The sequence below is a fragment of the Xiphias gladius genome, chromosome 19 (genome assembly GCF_016859285.1).
Source record: "Xiphias gladius isolate SHS-SW01 ecotype Sanya breed wild chromosome 19, ASM1685928v1, whole genome shotgun sequence".
NCBI lineage: Eukaryota > Metazoa > Chordata > Actinopteri > Istiophoriformes > Xiphiidae > Xiphias > Xiphias gladius.
The window spans coordinates 21105110-21127845 of NC_053418.1; the positions used below are offsets into that span (position 1 = coordinate 21105110).

At 41.8% G+C, this 22736-nt stretch overlaps 2 protein-coding genes across 2 annotated transcripts; one reads left to right on the forward strand and one right to left on the reverse strand.

Annotated features, from left to right (window-relative positions):
* The first annotated feature begins 501 nt into the window (after window positions 1-501).
* On the forward strand, window positions 502-8988 carry LOC120804967 (histone-lysine N-methyltransferase SETD1B-like). Its single transcript, XM_040154720.1, has 14 exons — window positions 502-639; window positions 757-861; window positions 967-1237; window positions 1340-1464; window positions 1584-2465; window positions 2776-3501; window positions 4564-4699; window positions 4787-5203; window positions 5514-6548; window positions 6981-7147; window positions 7228-7356; window positions 8190-8309; window positions 8537-8674; window positions 8815-8988. Exons 1-14 carry the CDS (start codon window positions 502-504, stop codon window positions 8986-8988), a joined length of 4563 nt encoding a protein of 1520 aa, XP_040010654.1.
* A 258-nt stretch (window positions 8989-9246) lies between these two features.
* On the reverse strand, window positions 9247-14183 carry hpdb (4-hydroxyphenylpyruvate dioxygenase b). The gene is made up of 14 exons (XM_040155801.1): window positions 14170-14183; window positions 14000-14026; window positions 13698-13760; window positions 13242-13346; window positions 12951-12993; window positions 12194-12276; window positions 11956-12045; window positions 11723-11826; window positions 11521-11598; window positions 10900-11062; window positions 10727-10798; window positions 10513-10635; window positions 10127-10243; window positions 9247-9995 (listed from the first exon to the last, which is right to left on the reverse strand). Exons 1-14 carry the CDS (start codon window positions 14170-14172, stop codon window positions 9885-9887), a joined length of 1182 nt encoding a protein of 393 aa, XP_040011735.1. The 5' UTR covers window positions 14173-14183; the 3' UTR covers window positions 9247-9884.
* Between the last annotated feature and the right edge of the window lie 8553 nt (window positions 14184-22736).

Below are 22736 nucleotides of genomic sequence, written 5' to 3' on the forward strand. Positions count from 1 at the left end.
TATATAATACTGTGCTCACTGATTTTCTACTTTACATTTTTATTTATTAGACACCAACGACATTTTTCGATTTTTATTGTGAATTGAAAGTTCACACCTGTCACCTGTTACCTCACCCTCGTCCGACTTTTTGTGCTCTTCCGCCTCGCCGGAGGATCTATATTTCATCCCTGTCTTTCGGCGGATGGATCCGTCGTCTGACCTGGGCGACGACGCTGAAAACCACCGCAGCCTTTCCACAATGTTGCTCCATCAAAGGATGAAACTTTGGTACAGGTACGCGAAGCAGACGCGTTTGGTCAGACTTCACTCGGTGTGTTTGGACAGGCGTCCCTGTACGTCCTGTCATCTTTTTCGAGAGGGACAACGTTGCAGGTGATGCCCTCCATCACCTGTTGGGGCGTGTTAACCTCCAGCGGAGGACTAATGTCAGCGTTGCCCTGCTACAGAATGACAGCATACGGTGTTTATTTTCGGTGTTTCCAGGTTTTGACGAATGTAATGGAAAGCGAAAAACAAACTACTGAGAGAGAAACACCGCCTCAGCACTGGAGAAGTTGCAAGTTGATTATTGACCCTGCGTTGACAAAAGGACTGTACAAAGTCTTCCGTTATGATGGACAACATTTTAACATACCCGTGAGCCTTTTGAAATACGTCTTTATTGTCTGTCTTTTATAGATAATAGCAGTGAAGTACATTTTGCCCGCTAAAACATTGCGCCATTTTAATGATGGGTGTTGTTTACCTCAACAGGTTGAGGACTTAGGTCTGTTTCCTGTGAGTACTGTCAGAGATCCCCGCATCTGCCGCCTGTGGAGCAAATGCAATAAGACCGACCTTTTAGTGCCTAAATTTAAGGTATTTTTTTATGGTCAACATAATGGTAACAATAGCAAAACTAAAAATGAACATCATCATAATAATAATAGTTGTTGTTGTTGTTGTCTACCTATGTCCTTTCAGGTTGATGAATGGTACGTCGGCCCTGTTCCTCCCAAAGAAGTGACATTTTCCGGGTTAAATGACAATATACGGGAGACCTTCTTGACTAATATGTGCAAAAAATATGGGAATGTGGAAGAAGTGGAAATATTTTACAATCCCCAAAACAAGAAGCATTTAGGGATTGCAAAGGTTGTCTTTGACACGGTGGGGGCTGCAAACGAAGCTGTTCAGCACCTCCATCAGATGTCAGTGATGGGAAATATTATTCATGTGGAAGTTGATCCTAAAGGTAAAGCTGATCTCAGGTATACATCACATTTTTGTATAGTAAAAGTGTCAGTTTTAATCCTGTTGATTGTGTTGATTAGTTGTAATGTTCAACCCTCCTCAGGTGAAAACAGGGCGCGATATCTCCAGCTCCTCTTACGTGGCCTTTATACTCCCTGGACGTTGCCAGTGGGCAGCAGTGAGCAAGCTCTTCAAAGCTTAATCGACAGTTTGCTGGTAAACATTTCAGTGCTACTTGTGATGGTGTATTCAATACTTACGAACCAGCAGTTAAATTAACATGTTTTTTTAACTATAATATTCATCAGTTGTTTTCTTGTTTTTTCTGTATTATGTATGTATAACAGGGCAGCGCAGCCACACAGCGACGGGGCAGTGTCTCCAGCCCCACCAGCATTGCTACACCACTCTCTCTGGACACAGCCTACTCCAGTATTTGGCAGGATACACCGTGCAGCTTTGGGCTTACACCACGTTCTCAGGGAACCCCCCGCACTCCTTGCTTGTCTGCGACTCCTCTCTCCCAGGACTCTTGCTACTCCAGTCTTCAGGCGACTCCGGTCCTCCAGGGGGAGCCCTCCGCCTATAGTGTTCACAAACCTGTAAGGCGAGAGCTCTGCCATCGCAAACCTGCGAGGTGTCACCGGGGAGCTAGCGAAGTCTCAGATGTGAACTTAATTTTGAAGCACTGCCAACCGCAGCCACCACACGCCCTGCAAACTAGCAGCCAGCAGCTTGCACTGTGGGGTCACAGGGCGCAATCCTCTAGTCACAATGGTACAGACATGTCTTTTAACCTTGCCTCCCCCTGTCAAGAGTCCAGAGACGTGGTCCCTGCTCCCTTCAAGACTTTACCTCTGAACTGCAACTCTTTCAGTGTCCTGAGCATTAATTTCACAGTGGACCAGCAGACAGCAGCATCCTCTCCACCTGATGACCATGCACACATAACAGACTTATCTCAAACTACTGTAAACTGTTCCTCCAGCAGCCCCCAGCCAGAGGTAGAGAGTTTGGACTCCCGCATTGAAAATTTGCTGATAAACACCCAGAGCACTGACCCCTCATACTGTGATAGACAGACTTTGGAGGCTGGTGTGCACTCTCAGGACAGCCCGGCTTCACCTTGCTCAGCTAATAACTCTCCTTTCTCAGATGACTCACTTGTTTGCACTCCGGTGTCTTGTGGACCCTTCAGAACCAGCCACCAGCACTCCTACAATGATCTGGTGCATGGCAGTCTAACGCCTCTCATTGAAAATGAAGAGGATGAAACTCTTCAAGCTGTTTCGTTTCTTACAAGAAACTCCCAGTCTCCCACTCCATCTGATACCACAAATTTTGAAAGGAGGGCTCACATAAACAATGACAAAGATGCGGAAAGGTTCCATTCATTATCATGTCCAAAGGTAATTTTTCTAGATCTCTACATACATCATGAAGATAATAAAAGCAGTAGTTTTTACGTTGTTATCTATTTAAAAGTATTTCTGTTGTGCTATAAATCAGCCACTGATATTTTTTTCTCACCGTACTCAGGATCATCATGCACCAAATGAGGATGAGGAGCACTCCAATAACAGACAATCTGAAGCTCTGGAACCAACAAAAGACATCACTTCTCTTCCTCAGCCTCCACCATTTTCTTCTCAACAACTTTCCCCCAAAGGTTCTCCTGCTATTACAGCTAGATGCTCCCATCCACCATTTGCCCCACTGCCTTTCCCTGTTCCCCCCTTTCCCCCATCTATTCCCCCTGTCCCACCTCGCCTGCCAAATGGCACCATTCCCATCCCACCTCCAGGTTGGATTCCCCCTCCAGGCCCTCACATCAGGATCCCCATTCCTCCACCTCCTGTTCCACCTCCTCCTTCTATTCCTCCTCCACCAGCTTTTCTGAGACCCCCTCCACCTTTGTTGGTGCTGCCTTCTGTTCCGCCTCCTGTGTACACGTATCCCTTGCCCATGCAGCCTGCAGGTCTTTTTGATAAGGGGAATCCTCCGAGGCGTGGCAACGCACCTTTACCATTCCCTCGACCACCTTGGCCCACGCCTCCTTTTCCCAGTTTTAACCCCTTTGTGCCACCACCAGACTACCGGCTTGTGCGAGAAGACCCTCATAAGGTCACAGTAGAAAAAGTTTTAGAAGTCCTCATGGATGAACTGAAGTCAATCCTTAAGAAGGACATTACACGTAGAATGATTGAAGGGGTTGCTTTCAAGGCATTTGAGGACTGGTGGTACTGTCAAGAGAAAAAAACAAAGGTAAGTTCTTTACAGCGGCCAATGAATTTTTTTTTTCTTTTTTTTTTCTGTGTCCTATGGTACCCTTTAATAGTAATACACTTTTGGAGCCAGTACGTTTATTATTGTTGTTGTTTTATTCATAAGATACAAGTTTCTCCTTTGAAATGTGGACCGGGAAGTGTGGAAGAGAGGAACAAACAACAAAATCCCCTCAGTCACATCAGTGGCCAGGGCAAAAAACATCTATTACCATCCTTCAAGGTAAACTATTCTGCTTGCTGTACTCTGAAACACACCGTCATTTAACCTCTGAGTGATGCATAACTTAATGTAATGTAAAATAACTTATTGTAACGCAGGTAAAAAGGAAAAGAGCAGATGATCCTGCTACATCAAAAGAGACAGAAAATGTGTTGTCTGCCACGCCTGAAAATTCTGGTCAGTGCTTTTAATGCAGCTAACCCTTATTTTCTATGTATTAACTTCTTCACTAGTCTATTCTAGACTGTAGCTTGATCAGCTGTGTTGCTCTCTTTCCGTGGGGCTTAAGATGTGAAACAGGGGGATGACATTTTGAGACCTGCATCTGAGAGACCTAAACGCAGACATGCAAGACCTCATGAGCTTGACAGTGATGATGATGACGTTGAAGGGAAAGAAGCGGGTAACCCAGTTGAAGATGAAGAAACGATACCAGACAAAGCAGGGGCTATTGTGCTAGATGATGATGTTCCTCAAAATCTGGTAAATAGAGATTTTTCAAGAAAAGAATAGTAAAATTACCAAAAAAAAAAAAAAAATCCATATTCTGAATTGCAGTGTAACGCCATTACTTTGTTACAAGTTTTCAAAAGAAAACCTTGCTTGCAAGTTGATTAGGTCATGTCTTGAAGTAAAAAGCTTACACATATTTCCATAAGTAGCTCATAATCGGCTGTGATTGTTTTACAGAAGTTGGAAATGGTTGATTTTCCACATACAGCTTTGCCAGAGTATACAAAGTACTGACATGATAGACTGTGGGTACGCTGAAACTAAGAAATTCCTAAGACTGCATAATATAACGGGTGCTTTATTTAGTGTGACAGAGATAATGATGGTGATGATGACGACAATAATCATCCCGAGGAAGAAAACGAAGTGGCACAAAAACACGCGGATGATGAAGTAGCCGTCATCTCCCACACTAGTGATGAAGTGCATTGCTTAGATGGAGGTACGTCATAAGGTCATACAGTTGGAACACTGAAAGCTAATGAAGAATCATATACCTATGAGAAAAATTTTTTTTTTCTGTTTTCAGTTATAGAGACTTTTTCAGAGACCAGCTCCTCAGGGGAAAGCGAGTACTCGTCAGACTTCGACTCCTCTGACTTGTTCTCCTCAGAGAGCTTTGAGGACTTGTCTGACTCTAACCTCAGTCCTGAAGATGGAGAAATGGAGGAGGACGACGAGGACAACAGGAGTGACCAGTGTATAGTGATAACGTCAGATGAAGAGTCAGTGGAGCTTGAGCCCCCCCTTAACTCCTCAGGTCCGCTAACCCCCGGCGCTCAGCTGGATCTCTGCAAGCAGGCCTGGTCGGATCCGTTCCAAAGGGAGGAAAGAGAGAACCAGTACACACCCTGTCAACAAGACACCTGTGACTTAGGTGCCCTGATGGAGCTCCAAAGCAGTGAACCTCAGGACCTACAACCCCCCTCACCTCTAGGACTTCCAGGTTATATGTCCAACATACTTCAGATCGAATTAGTTTACCGCACCAACTGCGTGTCAGTCAAAGATTATAAAATTGGTGTTCAAAAGTTTCCCGTGATTTTCCCAAATTTTCTGGCATGTAATAGCATTTACAGATACTGTTTGATGTACATCTAAAGCCTGAATATTCAGCATGCAGGATTTTTAATGTTCACAGATTAGCCTTTTAACCTTTTAAAAAGGCTGTACATTCTATAAATGATGTAACAAAAGTATTGAGTGAATGATGTAAATATGATTCTGTAATAATTCCTTGTTATTTATCTGTGTAGCAGAGGAGCTGAACCTTGATGTGGAGATGGAGAACCCTGAATGGACAGTGGAGTCTCTCGAAACCATAGAAAACCTGAGGCCTCTCACTCCCACTGGCTGCTTGGTGGACAGTGACCCTGACCTTCTGATTCAAAGCAAACCAACATCTCCTGCCGTGGAGGAGGTGGAACGACCACAAACACCAGGGAAGGGGATAGCAGCTGAACTGGAAAGTGAGGACTCAGATGAAGCTAGTGAAGTCCTGTCCCTCTCCCAAGTGAGTGGTCTGCTCGTTCTAACTCCCTCCGATCTCCCAGCGGCCCCATACCTATTATTCCAGGAGGTACCTAAAACTCCTGGTAGAGAGGAGAGAAGTGGATGGACGCAGTACAGCTCTGGGAGGGCTCCAGCAACACCTGGCAGAGAGACGATGTCAGAAGATAGCACAGTGATGTGCCCGCCTCTCAGCAGCCCACCACCTATTCCATCCCTGTCCAGCAATCCATATATAACAGCCCCAAAGACTCCTGGAAGAGACATTATCCTACCCCGAAGAGCAGTCGTCCACAGGAGGAAAACTCAAGTGATGGCCACCTCACTGCCCCTGTTGTGTGACGACTCTCTCAGAGGCTCTCCCATCACAGCGTCCTCTCCATGCAGCCTCTCTGAATCTTCATCTGACACTGCCGATGCCAGGGGTGTGTGGATCAGTTCGTGTGTGAGAACGAAGCCCTTGCAGGGACTTGAGAATATGCCCGCCCTTTTGGAGGAGGAGAAATCCTTCTTTAGGCGAAAGCAGTGGAGGAGGCTAAAGAGGAGATGGAGAACCCATTATCGGCGGAGATCACTTAAAAGAAGCACTGGTTCACTCTCTTACCGCAGTCGTCCTCACAGGTGGCATTCACTGTGTGAGGAAAGGAGAATCCTTCATAGTGTTTGGAAGGAGGGTCTGGATGAAGAAGATGCAACGCTGCTGCAGTGTACGTATGAAAGGCTGCAAGAGCAGGATAATGGCTTTGGGTGGCTCAGTGACACCCTCTGGATACCTCACCCTCATATCCTTTTCATTAGAGTTTCATGTTAAATTAAATTAGATCCAAGAAATCGATAATGTATGCATAGGTGTGATTATCTTATAGGTTGTACTGTACCATGCACAAATTAAGAGAAAGAGAGATTAATTCTATAATGTTACATTTTTGTTTGTTTGTTTACTTTTTTGAAAAAATATCACATTATATTAAATTATCATATTTGGAAAAAATTCAAAATCCAAACATTTAAATGCTGGGATATGTGGAAACAGCTTAAATAATGTTGTAGTTAAGTAACAAGTGTATGGTACTGCTGCGGATTCCTTGAAAAGTTTGCTATAAAACATCAGTTCAAGAATAAATGAAAAATTCTGATAAATTGGTAACTGTATTTCATTGATACAGGGTACTGTTTATCATATTCTGTGCTTGACATCCTTAACTGTTGCTCACTGACAAAAGTCCTTGCAGAGAAGAGTGAGGATGACAAATCCTTGCAGCCAAACCACAGGACTGGCTCTGCTCGCAGTGAAGGCTTCTATAAAATCAGCAGGAAGGACAAAATGAAATACCTCAACAACACAAAGCCGGCCACTGAGCTTCCATCTACGAGCACTCAGGTATTAAAGAGGGGAACTGTGATGATCCCAGTGCCGAGTTTATTCCGTTCAGGGTTAAATGTCAGCATATATGTCTGCAGGGAATGTCCATCCCAGCCCAGCAACCGAGCTCATTGTTGCGTGCTGGATCTGACTTCAGGTCTGAACAGCGCCGCCTGCTATCCTCTTTCAGCTGCGATAGTGACCTGGTCAAGTTCAACCAGCTGAAAGTAAGTAAGGTATTGCTGTTAGTAAAGATAAGTACACTCAACTGAAAAAAAACACCCTGTGTTCTACTTGAAAGAAGTTTATATAAACACTTTAGGTCCAAATAAATTGGATATGAATTGGTTGTCACCTGCTAGCATTCCTAAACCACATATATAACCATGTATTTTTTGGAATAGAGAAAAAGCATAGGAACAATGCAATCTTCTTAAGTATTTAAGCCCTTGTCTGTTTAATATAAACTGGATTATACCTCATCAGGCACTGTGTTCGTTTGTAACTTTGTTTTTACAACTGCACTTCCATATATGCTTATATGGAGAAAGAAGAATTGTGTAAGCAAGGGCGTATTAATACCAGTGTGTGTGTGTGTGTGTGTGTGTGTGTGTGTGTGTGTGTGTGTGTGTGTGTGTGTGTGTGTGTGTGTGTGTGTGTGTGTCTGTGTGTGTGTGTGTTTGTGTGTGTGTGTGTGTGTGCATAGAAAAAAGGCCTGTCGGTATCTAGCCATTCAGATCATTTAATTTTCAGAGGTTTTGAGAAAACTGCTGCTTAGATTGCCGCTATCACACTAATACAATAGTCTTGAATGTAATGTCGTGCTCGAAATATGAAAAGGCTAAATCTGAGACATTTAAAAAAACTCCCCAGCAACGTGTCTGTCCAGAGGCACAGATCGTGCTGTGGTCAGAATTTCCATGGTAGAATACACAGTAATTCGAATGATTACCTGAAAGGAGTTAACTGTCATGTCAGCGTTTGCACCAGATGGAGCCCGTGTTAACAAATGGTATTTGTCTCATTTTGAAATGAAACTCTTGGTTTCTTCTTATATCAGTTTCGAAAGAAGAGAATTTGCTTCAGCAGGAGTCACATCCATGAGTGGGGGCTGTTTGCCATGGAGCCTATAGCAGCGGATGAGATGGTGATTGAGTATGTGGGCCAAATCATCAGACAGGTGAGACAAATGGAAACTAATGAGAAGACTCAGAAACAAATTCATAATGCAAGCAAATCGCGCAGACGAGCTTTTAAACGAACCACTTTCCCCCTGACTTCCCACAATTGTCCCAGTGGCCCACGGGGACCCTCTGCTTGTTCTGGGTAGCTTCCAGGAGTGTGAGTAGGGTGGTAGTGATAAACAACACTCTTATGATCAGGCGTATCTGTTTTCTTTCTGCTTAGGTCATTGCAGACAGGAGGGAGCGGAGATATGAAGAGGAAGGCATCGGAAGCAGCTATTTGTTCAGGGTTGATCATGACACCATCATTGATGCCACTAAATGCGGGAACTTAGCCAGGTTTATCAACCACAGCTGCAATGTGAGTAAAAGCTGCCAGGGCTGTGGCTGGAGAATAAAGGGATTCTGAATAAGATCAACACTTGTTTAATAGGATCCTAAATGCAAAATAACTTCTCATGAAAAGGTTTGCTCTTATTATTATTTTTTTCTTTCTTGCAGCCTAACTGCTATGCTAAGATCATCACTGTGGAGTCTCAGAAGAAGATAGTGATCTACTCCCGACAGCCAATAAGCATCAACGAGGAGATTACATATGACTACAAGTTTCCCATTGAGGAAACAAAGATTCCTTGTTTGTGTGGAGCAGATAGCTGCAGAGGCTCCTTGAACTAATCACTGATGAAGTGTCCTGATTATGTCATGAGCCAAATTTGCCTGAGGAACTGTACAATATAAATACAGACACTGGATATGTGTCCAAAAAGCCCTGTTAGTACTATTCAAAACTGTACAGTGAATACCTGAGTGGAGGCCATATGTGAACACAGAAAAGCCCTTCAACATGCTGGAGAAGATATGAATGAAAAGTTTTGGTGCTACTTGTTGAATAATGAACAGCACTTAAGACAGGAGTGGGATTAAGCACCTGGAACTTTGATTTTTATCAACAGAAGTCTGACATGGAATGATGAGCACTAGTTACCACAGTTAAAACAACATTTCTGGGAAAAAACTATAATAAAACAGTACATTTGGTTGTACGTTACAGTTTGTGAACACAATGCAAACAATTTTTTAAACATTGCAATTATTGTGTCTTCCAATATGGAGGGAAAAAGTGGGCAGTCCAAACATCATGCTGTAGGTCTCTGTTACAATGAAATGTCTGTCAGCCTCATTGTCCAAATGATACTATAAATGTATAGTTAAATGTTTTCATTTATGAGAGCTTAAATGGTGTTTTGCTTGAGTCAAGCTTGTATCGATAATATTGGTTGTGTTGTTAATGTTTTATAATAAGAAAGCGTTGGTGATATACTCTTCTTATTAATGAAGCAACTAAAATAAAATAAACACTCAATTCTGATAAGAGATGCAAGTCACAAAAATATCAAAGACTTACAGCATCAATAAACACGCAATCTCAAAATATCAGAGCATTGATTTAGCAAATTATCAGTACAATACGCTTAAGGAGCAAATAGGACCCTCAACAGACAGTGTCATTTCGTAGTTAACTGAAAGTTATTGAGACTTTTCAGGACGGTAAAGTGTATATATCACTGGGTTCACAGGTTCTTTGAAACTCCATTTGGTGTCAGGACAGTCAGATTTCCTCGGGCATGCTGTTCGGTTTCAATGGCTTCGAAAAGAGATTTGAAGTTTCCTGCACCAAAGCCCTGAGGACAAATCATGTATTTAAGTTACTGATATACTTGACCTAGAACAGATGTTTTCTTATTAAGACAGAATTTACTGTGAGATGTATTTCCTTCTGTAAAAGCGTTCATCCATCCAGTGGCGCCCTCACCTGGTGGTTGTGTCTCTGAATGACTTCCAAGAACACAGTGGGGCGATCCTGAACTGGCTTGGTGAAGATTTGAAGTAAATAGCCATTGTCGTCGTGGTCCACCAAGATCTTCAGATCCTGTGTATGAGTGAGGTAACCAGATAATACAGTATTTGTCTGACGGAAGGAATTTCTCCACGAGGTTGTTATGGAGATGAACAGTTGTATACTAATTACAACAGTCTATGTACATTTTTCTCGTAAACTCACCGTGATTGGAGAGTAAATTAAATTGTGTTACAATTAAACAAAAAAAAAATACTTCAAAGTTCTGACCAAACATAAAAACATGAGGTTCACACAGCATCAGTTCTCCAAGTTTGTTAAAATATGGCCATAGTTCTGACCTGCAGGACATTCAGGTCCTCTGTGATTTTGACCTTTGAACGTTTCAACTTCTCCCTCAGCTGGTCATAGTAGGTGTCCGGCACGGACATAAACTCCATCCCACGCTCCTTTAGGTTACGAATCTGCAAAGAAGGGATTCCTCAGAGAATTATTGTTGCCGCTGTTCGGGATGCATCTACATACAGAGCCAAGCAGAGTGTTTCATAGACTTACTGCAGTGATGATATCTGATGTGTTCATGGCTATATGCTGCACTCCTGGACCTCCATAGTACTCCACATACTCCTGTATGTGAAAACACAGGGAAAGGGTACCTCGTATTTAACCATTATTGTACAAATAAATTGTGTCTAGTCCATATATTTGTTAATATGTGAAGAACATGCCTGGATCTGAGACTTTTTCTTCCCCATGGCAGGCTCGTTGATGGGCATCTTCACGGTCTCCTCGTAGTTTGCCACTACAATGGAGCGCAGGGCACTAAACTCTGTCTGAAGCTGCTTGTCATCCACTGACCAGAAGCGGTGAAAGAGAAGGTTCTTCTGATACCTGTATACACTTGTAGTATTAACATGCATGTACCTCATAGTAAGTCATTTTAAATGCTTAGTGTTTTTGCTTTTCACTGGTGTCTGGAATTGACTCTACTATAGAATGTCACTGTCTGAATTGGAGAATTAGAGAATTGCAGCCTGCTAAACATGAAGGAGTGACGTTTCAGCTATTAGCCGGCTCCATCAGGTTTTTCTCATCTAAAAACCTCCAGCCTATTTTGCACCCCTTTTTTCAGCATTAACCAATGAGCTTGCTCATTTAGAGAACTGCCCTTTCCCCTGTATGACAGGGGAAAACGGGATCCAGATGTGGAGAACCACTGGAGCCCCACTTAAAAAATATGCAAAGTCATGCTGATCCCTGATCCGTGCCAAAAAAGCAGAGTTATGTAAGAACCAGACAGCATTTGACAACCCCCTCCCTCCCTCCCTCCCTCCCTTTAAGTCCATTACCATTCAACAACTGGAACCATCTCATCATCTGGTTGGTTTCCCACAACATGATCAATAAAGTTCAGTTTTCCACTTGGGCTGCATGGAAGGATGAAAGCAAAACCACACAAACATATCATTCATTAGTTGTCATACAGACAGAAACACGCTGTGTTATCATCTTATGGTTGCGGCAACACCAGAATAACCTGTGTATACTCACAGTTTGGCTAATAAAGGGTCCTTGAACAGAGGGGGGTGGAATCCTGGCAGAAACAACCCACTGTATCCTGTTCTCTCCACAAAGGTGTGTGTGGTGTCACCATACTGCAGCAAACAAAAGCAAGTCTACAATACTGGCATGTCTTAAGGACACTTCATAATGTACCACATTGAAATAGTAGCTCAAATGTTCAACGTAAATTCATAGGGTTCACACTTAGCGACTTCTCTTACCGTTTGAAGCACAGCCAGCCTGACTTTACCATATTTGTCCTCCAGAGTGTGCGGCTCCGTTACAATAACAGCACCTCGCTCACGGGCTTTCTGGGAATAGAGAAAAAGTTAGAGCATTGAAAGCAAAAGCATTCATCCAGTAGCGTTCATTACCAGCAATTAAATGTAACCTGAAAAGTGAATGTAGTGTTACTAAATAGCTAAGAATGCACCTGCAAAATGAAACCTTAAGTATTACCTGCACGAGGAGATCACAGTCCTCCACTGTAAATGCAATATCCTTCACGCCATCCCCATGCTTGACCAAATGATCTCCAATCTCTGAGAAAAAGCCAAACATAGTCACTTTATTTATTTATTTGTTTTTTTGCTGATATACTTTGCAAGTTCTTTGCAAAATATACTGTTTGGGGTTAATTTGATTAGACCAAAGCATTTCAGTACTTGTCAAGGAAATGTTTTGAATAATTCTTTCTTTTTCAGTTATTTTTATTATAATAAGGGTTAAATTATAGGAACTCAGTGTTCTTGTAGCAGACTTTTTAAGATATCAAAAAATGTATGTGAGGCATTAAAGTACATGTTTTAATTGTAACCACCATCTAGTATTTATCATCAGAGAACACAAGCCTCAAGAAGGAAAGGTCATTTGTAGAATAACAGAAAGGTTAAACTAAATAGTTGGGGATAAAAAAACCAGTGGCAGCTTTCTCAAGATATGTGCATGAACAGTGAATTTCATAGTAGCAGCTCCCCTTTTAGTCATCTCAAACTATTGCACTTTGTAGTCATTTAAATTATGACATTTTGCAAATGTTTTTCTTTTTAATTGCTAAATAAATTTATCATAACGTAAACGCATGTAGAAATGATCACTATTTTTTCTTGCTTGTTTTAAGATATCGCCTTAAACCTGTGTTTTGTGACGTTTCTGGAAAAATACAAATAAATACTTGTGACCATATTGTGAATTCAGCTCCTTATCAGTGCTGTACCTTTGTTTCCAGGATTAAGGGCAGATGAGAACACGTAAATGATCTGTCAAATACAGAGGGAAAACATTAACAGGTTAAAAGCAAATCTGCATGAATCATTTGATTTACTCAGGACAGAGATACAGTTTAGACACAGTATAATCAGTGACATTCAGAGACCAATTCGGTGTTTCTCATTTTTGTTTTGCTGCACTAAAGGAAATCTTCTCGTATGCCTGGTGTGTGCTGTGTCTGATTTCCCTGTTTGGATGATACTGTTCTTCCAGGCTTAAAGCACTGAAGGTTCTTTACCTTGCCTTGTTTGACTGCATGGGACACCACTTCTCGGCTGCCTGTCTCCAAACCCCGGTAAGCCAAAGGCTCAAATCCCAGCTTGTTACAGTAATATGATGCAGCCTGTATAAGACAATTGTTTTTACTCATCAGAAAATCTTGGAGATATTTCATTTCCATGTTAAGCCAAAATTAAACATGCTTGCAAGAGGTTGGCTTTAAACTGTCCCACAGCGCCATCTCTTGGAGACTAGTGAGCTTTGACTCGGTTTTTGCTGTGACACTTGGGAGTGGGGAAATGAGTCTTTGGTATGGTTTATTACATGCTGTGTCCCCTCCACCCCTCTGGAGAACCAATAGCCTTGCTGAGTGCACAGTTTACCCCTTCAACTGTGAGAAGAGTTGGTCAGAATAAAAACATTTAAAAAAAATGCCCAAAAGAAGTGGACAGTGAGCAGATATCAGTTAACGTACCTGTTTTGCATTTCCAACCCAGAATGTTAAGTGATCAAAGCAGAGGAATCTGCCCTGCTCATGCTAAAGACAAGAAGAAATTACAGTTTAATAGATAAATCACTGATACAAGATTCAAGTTTAAGCTTTTGTTGTTATTAGTTAATAAAAAATAAAATTAAGTAAGTAATATTATTACTAACAAATGCTGGATGAGTGGCATGAAAAGCCTTGTTTTAGTGCAACAATTTTCCACTCAGTGTTGGTCTACTTGTTAACTGCAGCATTACTTGCGGTATAATATATATGATTAGGTTACTTACCTTTTCGCCTTTGTCTGTGTATGTTGTCTACAATCAAAAAGCACATCATAAACTCAATATATTACAAAGAAACAGAATAGCCATGCTGCATGCACAGACAAATACTCCCTGTGACAGGTAATGATAGAAAAAAGCCGACTAAAAGTACTCAACAGCGACTGGTAACTCACCATCTTGCTCCCAGTCGCCTGACCTGACTGTCAGAATGAAATCTAAAATGAACTTCTGAATTTAAAAGCTGAGAGGGAAGTTTCTAAATCAACACCCACCGGTGAGGAGGAGGTACCGGAGGAGGAGGAGGAGGAGGAGGAGGAGGAGGAGGAGGGAGAGTACTGATGCTTGGTGAACTTTCGCTGTTATACAATGATTACCTGGGAAAACATGTCGACATACCACAGGTCTCATCGTCACAAAACTCACTGTAAGTTTGACGTTACAGGCAATGATGCTTACAATAAATGTCATAGAAGTATATCCGCCTAGAGAAGTGGGGCAGATTTTATTTTGCAAATTAAAAAAAAGAGTAACAACAGTGAATTATTTTTAACGGCTTCCCTGCTTCATAATGCATCATAAATAATCAAATTTAGTTATGAATAAATCCAGACTTTTTACTGCAAAGGGACAAAGAAAATTGTTTGTCCAAAGGGGGTTTAGAATTACAGCGGCATTTTTCTAGAAGAACTAGAAAGCCCATATGTTAGCGTTTAGTAGCGAGAGGAGGCTCACTCATGCAGGACTCTCATTGGCTCAGTGGGGTTGAGCGGAGTGAACCCTCGTGCATCTTGAAATGCCCCCATCCCATCAATCTTCCTCAAAATCTTTCTGTAGTATTATGTAATTTTGTTTACTCCACTTAAAAAGACTATTCTTGGGGAAAAAAATGCAAACTTATCCAGTGACACTGTTGTAAAAATGTGATTCGGCCATAGAAACATGATAGGAAAGCTATCAAAAATAAAACTGATCAATAAGTACTCTGTTTGGGGGAGACTACAGCGGGGGCTAAAACGATGTAACCCCACATTTGCAAAGAAGATGCAGTGTAAATGTGATCAAATAGATTTATGACTACAGCTTCTACCTGTAGTGTTATAGCTGTTTAATTTGGGTTATATCTTTCTTTCATGTCTCAAAATATCTGAAAGCCACATATAGTACCGATGCCGTGTACCTGTACTGTCAATTACAGTTTCTTCCCTTTAGTTCTCTGCGATAAAACCCCAACAATTTAGTGAATTTTGAAATTCTATAACTGTGTAATGTAGGATAGTCCACGCTGACTGATTACTTCAAACTGCTCCTGAACCACAATCCAAGCAGGAAAACAATTTTTTTCCTCAGTCTCAACACCAGACAATAAAACGCCCTTAACCTAAAAGAATCCTGCAACAAATCCGACAGACTCAATCACAGGTTTGGGAGAGCCTGTTATTTCACTCCCAAACACTGAAAACAATCAAACTGTCCAGATTGTGACCCCAAAACACACACACAAAAAAAATAGTAGATAAGTTGAGTTTTCTGCAAGAACATACCATTCATCGATTATCTCTGCACTAAACTTTAACTTCATGGTGCGAGGAAACAATCAGAACAACCTTCAAGCCATCTGAGCGAAAGCTGCACTAAATATGTGCACAGACACAAGGACACACGGATCCCCACTGTGACCTCCTGCAATAACCCCCTGTATAACACACACTACCGAGAACCACCCCTGACCTACAGACTCAGAGATAATATCTTTATTATTTTCCACCTAGAGTCATTATTTTATGCGATTACTTGATTATTTGATTGTAATAATTAGATCAATATTAGGTTTGCCTTTGTCATGTCTGGTATAATTTTTGCTTCTCTTGCAACTTTGAGAGGCTCAAGGTACAGTCTATCGACATCTTTATGAAAGCTATTCTTGATAGATATTTAGAACAGCCTTACTTTAGTATTACAGGTTTCTTAGTTGTGTGTTACAGCTCCGCGCTCCAGCAGCAGCTCACTAATGAGAATCTTCGAGCCCACCCCTCCGAGCTCCCACTGTGACTGTCCCTAGGGATCTTTGTTTTTCATGCTGTTACCAGGAGGATCGCTGTTGTCACCGGATACAACTACACACATGAAGACAGAGGAATACACCGTACTGGATAAAACAATTACATATGTTTTTCATAACTACAGCTGTTGGATAATTTAATAGCGTGATATGGGAGGTGTAGTTGTAGTTTAAGTGCCACTGGACCGAGTTACGCTTCCACTACACTTAGGTTCTGCTTTAGCAAACAGAAGCACTTATTCCAAGTTTTTAATGGTCTCATCTACTTGGAAATGCTGAATGTTGATAGATTTGATCATTTAACTGGTTTAACTTGCATTGCTGATGCACCATAGTGTTTTTAAAGATTTCCTCATACATCACACTGCATTACACTAAACTGTAGGCCTAAATCCCCTGATGTTCAATCTCTCTAAGGACAGACACCGCAGTCAGTTAGGTCCTTCCCACGCCAGCAATCCTCACATAATTGTAGTGGCTCCGTTCTAGGTACAGCTGTTAAGACGAGAAATAGAAATGAGTGAATTATCCTCGGAAACAAACCCACAGATACTGGTGACCGGTGAACAGCAGGAGCAACAGCGGGGCACTGACGCTGCTACAGTGGAAGAGCAGATCTCCTCTGTCAGTCTGGATGATGAATGTCTGGAGGACGGCGCTGCTGCAGAAAAGGAGACACAGGCAAAGATGCAGTCTGTTTTCCAACAGGTACGTAACCAGATCAGATCACAAGCGGGTATGAAGGCTCCAAAGAGCAGCATACTTCAGCTAGTGCAGAGAGTCAAGAACAGAGAAATGGAGATGGCGCAGGTGAACAGTGAACTGGAGGGCAAGGATGTCAACAGTGAAGAGGAGAGACAAGAAGAGATGTCGACAGATGAGTGCAAAGGTGAGATGGATCTAAAGGCGGAGGACTTGTGTGCAATTTTTGAAGAAAAGCTTGAGGCTAGTAAAAAAGCCTTAAGGAGTGATTTTGAGGACCAGATTTCTCAGGTGCGTAAAGAAATGCAGGCCTACACTGACAAGGCTCTGAAAGACTTGGAGTGTAAGCTGCAGAGCTGGCAGTCCCACATTCTGCAACAGACCCATCCCAAAGCACAACAAGAGAGCAAAGGTCCAGACAAGAAACAGAAGCCTCCAACAGCTCCTTCACTGGCGTCCAGAAGAGGGCGAGTCCTGACACGGACCATGACCACCATCATCCCTAAAACATGTGCTCCTGTCATCATCTGCCCACGTGCCAAATCAGAAACACTGACCTCCTCGAAGGGTGAAAGCTCTCGACTTCTACTGAGAGATCCAGCACTCTCCTTACCAGGAAATAGGCCTTACCAGAGCCGCAAGCCGCTCCCCCCCGCTTGCCCTCCACTGCATCAGCGTAAAAAGCCTGTCTGGGCCAAACCTAAACCAGGAAACTGACTCAACTTGGGAGACAGAGGAAATCTTGATCATTTATGCAACTGACCTGATAACAAACAAGGATCATCAGATGAAAAATGCCACATATATAAAGAGAAACTCTGTTATTGCTTATTACCTATGATCATTATTGTGCTTGCTAGTTTGAAATTTGTATTCATAGTTGAAAAAATAATAAAGCATCTTGTGACAGCTTGAAAAGAGATTTTACCTTCACTTCAATGCAGTCAATGTGTTTTCATGGTATTATTTAGTCAAGTGAACATTTCTGCTTTTACAGAAAAGTAACTTACAAGTGAGGGACAATGCTAAAGCTTCAGTACAGTAGGAGATGTTGGAGTAAGTCCCAAGTATTAGATCCGTTCAAAAGACAAAGTGCAAGGAGATCGGGCAAAGAAGTGCACCAAAAGTGCACATTAAGTGCTAGTTTGGCATGTTAGGATGTTAGAGTGATGACTTCAGATAAGCTCAGCTGGGGGTCAGTATTCCCCAGGCCTCAACCGAGACAGTAGCTTGATATAAAATCCAGGCTCTTTAATAGAAAAGTCACATTGAAAAGTAACTGGCCTTTTACAATGACAAGTTTTAAAGGTGGAAGGTTGCTGTTGCTTGCAACAGATGGGGTTTATTCCTGACAAGGGAGCAGGGGCCACACACTATGACACAAGGTGTACTGTAGGAAAAGCACAGGTTCCTGCTACTGTCCCGGTATTAATCATTTTTGAGGCTTCTGGTGGTGTTGTGAGTCTTATTACAGTAAACTATCAACACCTGTGATCACGACCACCTATCAGCAGTCTGAGTTAGACATATTAGATATTATATATTTTTCCAAAGTTACAAACAGATTCCCTCTCTCTGTTGCTATCCCTCTGCTGCAGCTCAGCAAAAAACACAGTCTGTGGAGGCACACATTTCATTTGTCTAATCACGCAGCTGAAAGCCTCACATACGCTCCAGGTAAACTTTTGTGGATTGTGTCTGCCGTCCCTTACACTGAAATCCCACTAGGGAGGGACTCCTTGCCACCGGTATGGACAGGAGGAACAATTGCAGTGGCCAATAAGCCTTTTAATGTATATGTGGATATGTCTGTCTGCTTTAAACAAGGGTTGTAACATGTGAACCTATCCTTTAATTGCCATCCAATGGAAACTTGTACTCTGTACAGTGTGTGGCCATGAGCAGTTATGGTAATTGTGCAACTTGACCAACAGGTGGCAGCAGTTCCTCTATATGGGCTCACAAGAATCCCATCCAGATAAATAGGACTTCTGTGCCACCTTTTTTGAGGGAGCGATGAAGCAGTATAACGTGTAGCTGCAGTGGAGCAAAATAGCTAAACATTTTATTTTAAATTCGTTTTTTGTCCTGTGCAGTCCTCATTTACATTATATGGTGATTATAACGGCTCTTGCCACTGACAAATCTGTATAATATCAAACTTGAGATGGGACAGTGTAGATTACCTGACCCACGAGGCAAACAATTGGAAGTTAGAGACCAGGAGGAGAGTTAAGCAACCGCCTCCCCTTCTTAAAATCTGCAGACTGCTGCTGCTCCCCAGTGGCCAAACAGCAGAGGATTGCTCTGTACTGATCAGATTGCAGGAAAGAAGATTTGTATATATGAATGTAAACAAGGCTTCGATGAAAGAGCGATTCCAAACTGCACAAAGCCCTTCTATTCAATTTTCCCATTGATGTGGCCTCATAATGACAGATTCACAATTTGCATTTGTTTGACCAAATGACTTTTATTTGTCACCATGATGCTGATTCTACACAGTCTACTCAGGAATTTAAAAATGTAAGCACAGAACTCACCCCGTGTGCCGGGGTGGATAGACTAAACTTCCAGCAGTTTTGATATGTGTCCATTTTGTTCCTGCAAAACTTTTATTTGATGCCATAAAATACGTGATCATCATCAGCAACATTTCAAAACTGACATCCTACCATATTTATCTCCAAATAGTGCTTGCTCCCTGTTTATGGGTACAGGTATAATTCGTGAGAGAAAGGTAACCTGAATCCTGTAGTTTACCTTTGAGTTTACATGTGGAGACCTGAGCACCTGAGTGCTTCCAGCAGCTGAACTGGCACTGGGAGCGGCCAGTGACAGGAGATGCATTTAGTCCTGAAGCAGGCACAGGAGCAGTGTGCCTCGAGGCGGGCCTTTCACAATGGACGGGATAGAGAAGGATGTGAAGAGGATCTTTGTGTCTAAGGATGATGAGCCCTGAACAACCATATCCGGAGGGGACGAGAGCCCAGCACATTCAGGTCTGGCCAAGCCACGCTGTCCTCGGAAGCAGCATCTCTCGCCTAACGATATCCACTAGCAGCTAATTACTATGCACTGTGCAGCAGGACCCTGGTCTTTCCTTCAAATATTCATCATAGATAGAGAGATAGAGAGATATTTCCACATATGTGACATGTATGTTGGAGGTTTAACCCCAGCCTTTACAGTACAAGCTATATCCTCTTACATATTTTCTCAGCTGAATAAAATCCTCTCATACGTCACCCAATCATATCCAGGTAGTGCTGTAACGGGTGGAGTGGACGTGACCCTGAACAATAGCGGAAAACAAAGACGGGGAGGAGGTGCTGGAGGTGGGGTCCATTTGAAAGCCCTGATTTCCTAATCACCTCTTGAAATGTGCCAAAAGATAATGACATTACCATAAAAACACTGATCTCATGTAAATGGTGTATTTTTTTTTTTTTTTAGTCCATTGTTCTGAGGGCCTGGACAATCACAGTGAGAGGCCACTTCCAGGCCACACTAGACAGATTACTGAGACAAGCTGATTTCAATAGTGATTCCCGAGCAGACATGGTAGCAATTTACAGTCAGCATATGGGGAAGAAGTCAAGCAGGGGGAACCCAGTGTTGATGTGTATTGGACATTCAGGGCCACTTCTGTGAGCCATGATTAGACATGTAATACCCCATTGTTTGTGAGACCTTATTGATAAAATTGATAGCGATTTGGCTCTCTTTCCAAGGTCTATGGTGTTCCATTCAACACAATCAGCACAGATTCAGGCAAAGGGAAAAGGATCTGAAGATAAAATAGGCTTTGAATGCAGGTGGGGTGAAAAAAAGAGCTTTAGCTTGTTTTCTTTACACCCAGAAGCACAAACTGCAAAAACATTGCAGAACAAACTTTGAGAAACTTGCTCATACTTTTACTCACTTCATTTTTATATTTAATACTTATATTTACATTAGTGCTGAGACTAACAGTCATTTTCATTATCAATTAAAGTGACAATAATTGTCTTGGTTAATTGTTTGGTTTATGAGATGTGGGAAAATAGTGAAGTGTCCATCATGGTTTTCTTGTCGTCTTGTTTTGTCTGACCAACAGCTGAAAAACCAGAGATATTCAGTTTTACTGTCATAGTCAATTAAGAAAACCAGCTAATATCCACATTTGAGAGGCTAGAACCAGAGAAATTGGGGCATTTTTACCTTAACAGAAGTTGTTGATATAATTTTCTTTATATTGACAAATTAATGATTTAACTGGAGTTTTGGCAGTTTGTTTAAACTGATAGATTTGTGACATGTCAGTTTCTGCTGCAGCTAACAGTTTATTACAATATAGGAAATGGGTTTTTATTTAGAAGGATCTCACACTTTAGGAGCAGAGGGGAGGGGCTACAGAAGTGAGACAGAAAAGGCAGAAACAAAGAAAATCAGCATTTTTAAGGTGTGTACACTGTAAACGAATTGAAACCTGGCATTACTGGGAGGGAGCGTCTGTTTTTGACAGAGGTTTCTGCGTCAGGTTGGACCGACATGTTTTGGTGGATCAAAGGCTCTGCTGTCTAGACTGGTGCTGGGTTCATACTCCAACTCAGACACTTTATGTTATTAACAGTACAGTGTAAGCCTTAATCCTCTGGACAGTTTCTGGTCACAAAGCTGTCAGTCCCTCAGTGAGCATGAACGGGGCTTAAAAAAAGGCTCCTCATAAAAAATCCCACCTGTTCACCGACTGTATCTTCATTTTTCTTCCCCACTTTTCTTCCCAGTTTTCTCTGGGTTTGTTAAGGGGATTGGCATAAAAGCCAGTGATGTGGTGATCCATAAAATGTGTTTAAAATACAATTGGCATTTAAACAGTATCAGACTGATGCTCCCTATTAAGCACTTTAAAAAAAAGCTCATTTTTATCAATGCCAGAGGGAGAGTAAACACTATGCTGCAAAGAAAAGATTCATCCTCCATTATATACTACTTTTATTTATTTAAAGCAATCGTTGGTTATTTTGGGCGATACATTTTTTTTTTTGGGCTTTAGAAGTGTTGGTAGGCAAATTTGGTTCCATTTGGGGAGAGCAGATCCAGGCTAGCTGTTTCCCTCTGTTTCCAGTCTTTATGCTGAGCTAAGTTAATCACCACTGGCTCCAGCTTTATATTGACCATACAGATTTGAGAGTGGTATTGATCGTCTTGTGTAACTCTTGGCAGGAGAGTGAATGAACATTCATTTAACTTAAGAAAGGTAAATTTAAAAGTTAATAATTAATAAAAAAGGTTATCACATCTAATTTTAATCACCCTTCTGAACGACTCCTGTTTCGTTATGTGCAATTTATAAATGAAACAAAAACATTTTAAAGCCCTGGAAAACTTGGTTTCAAAAAGTATTTCTTATTAAACATTCAACATTGAACATCAAAAGTTGTAATTTAAAAAAAAAAAAATATCCAAATAACCAAAACTGTTCAAACTTTGGCAGAAAATTTTGTATTCATTTACAACTCCCATTGCCTATAATAAATATGCTGATTGAGGAAATTTGTTTTAAGGGCCTTTCAAGAAACAACAGATCATTCGAGAAAAGGGGAGAGGAAGAGAAGAAGAACACACACACGCACACACTCCTGCTCCTGCTACCTAACCACCCAACCACACACACACTCTCACACACTGGAACAAATGCAGGACACACTTCAGCACCTTCACCGCTTCCACCAAATCCTCCTTCCTGATTTTTGGGGGGCTCTGGTACACCCTTTGTGCCCAATATTCACAGGTGAGGTAGACAGGCAGGCAGGGAGAGGGACACCCAAAGGTCCTTTTGATCTGTCAGAGAAAAATTTCGGGGATGGGTAATAAGTAATGCTCTCACCCTCTCTCCCCCTCCTTCTCCTCCATCGCTCTGTGTTAAATCAATTAATCGATGGATTGATTAGTCGATAGAATGGAGAGATACTTTCTCTAACTGCATTGTTTGGG

Excerpts from the sequence above, each read along its gene's own strand:
- LOC120804967 (XM_040154720.1), top strand. The coding sequence starts at position 502 with ATGGAAAGCGAAAAACAAACTACTGAGAGAGAAACACCGCCTCAGCAC. Across the intron at positions 1,465-1,583 it reads GTTTGCTGGTAAACATTTCA|GGCAGCGCAGCCACACAGCG; the intron begins GTGCTACTTGTG and ends TATGTATAACAG. Across the intron at positions 7,357-8,189 it reads TCAAGTTCAACCAGCTGAAA|TTTCGAAAGAAGAGAATTTG; the intron begins GTAAGTAAGGTA and ends TTCTTATATCAG.
- hpdb (XM_040155801.1), bottom strand. Across the intron at positions 11,599-11,722 it reads GACCCTTTATTAGCCAAACT|CCCAAGTGGAAAACTGAACT; the intron begins GTGAGTATACAC and ends CCTTCCATGCAG. Across the intron at positions 11,063-11,520 it reads ATGGTTCCAGTTGTTGAATG|GTATCAGAAGAACCTTCTCT; the intron begins GTAATGGACTTA and ends AAGTGTATACAG.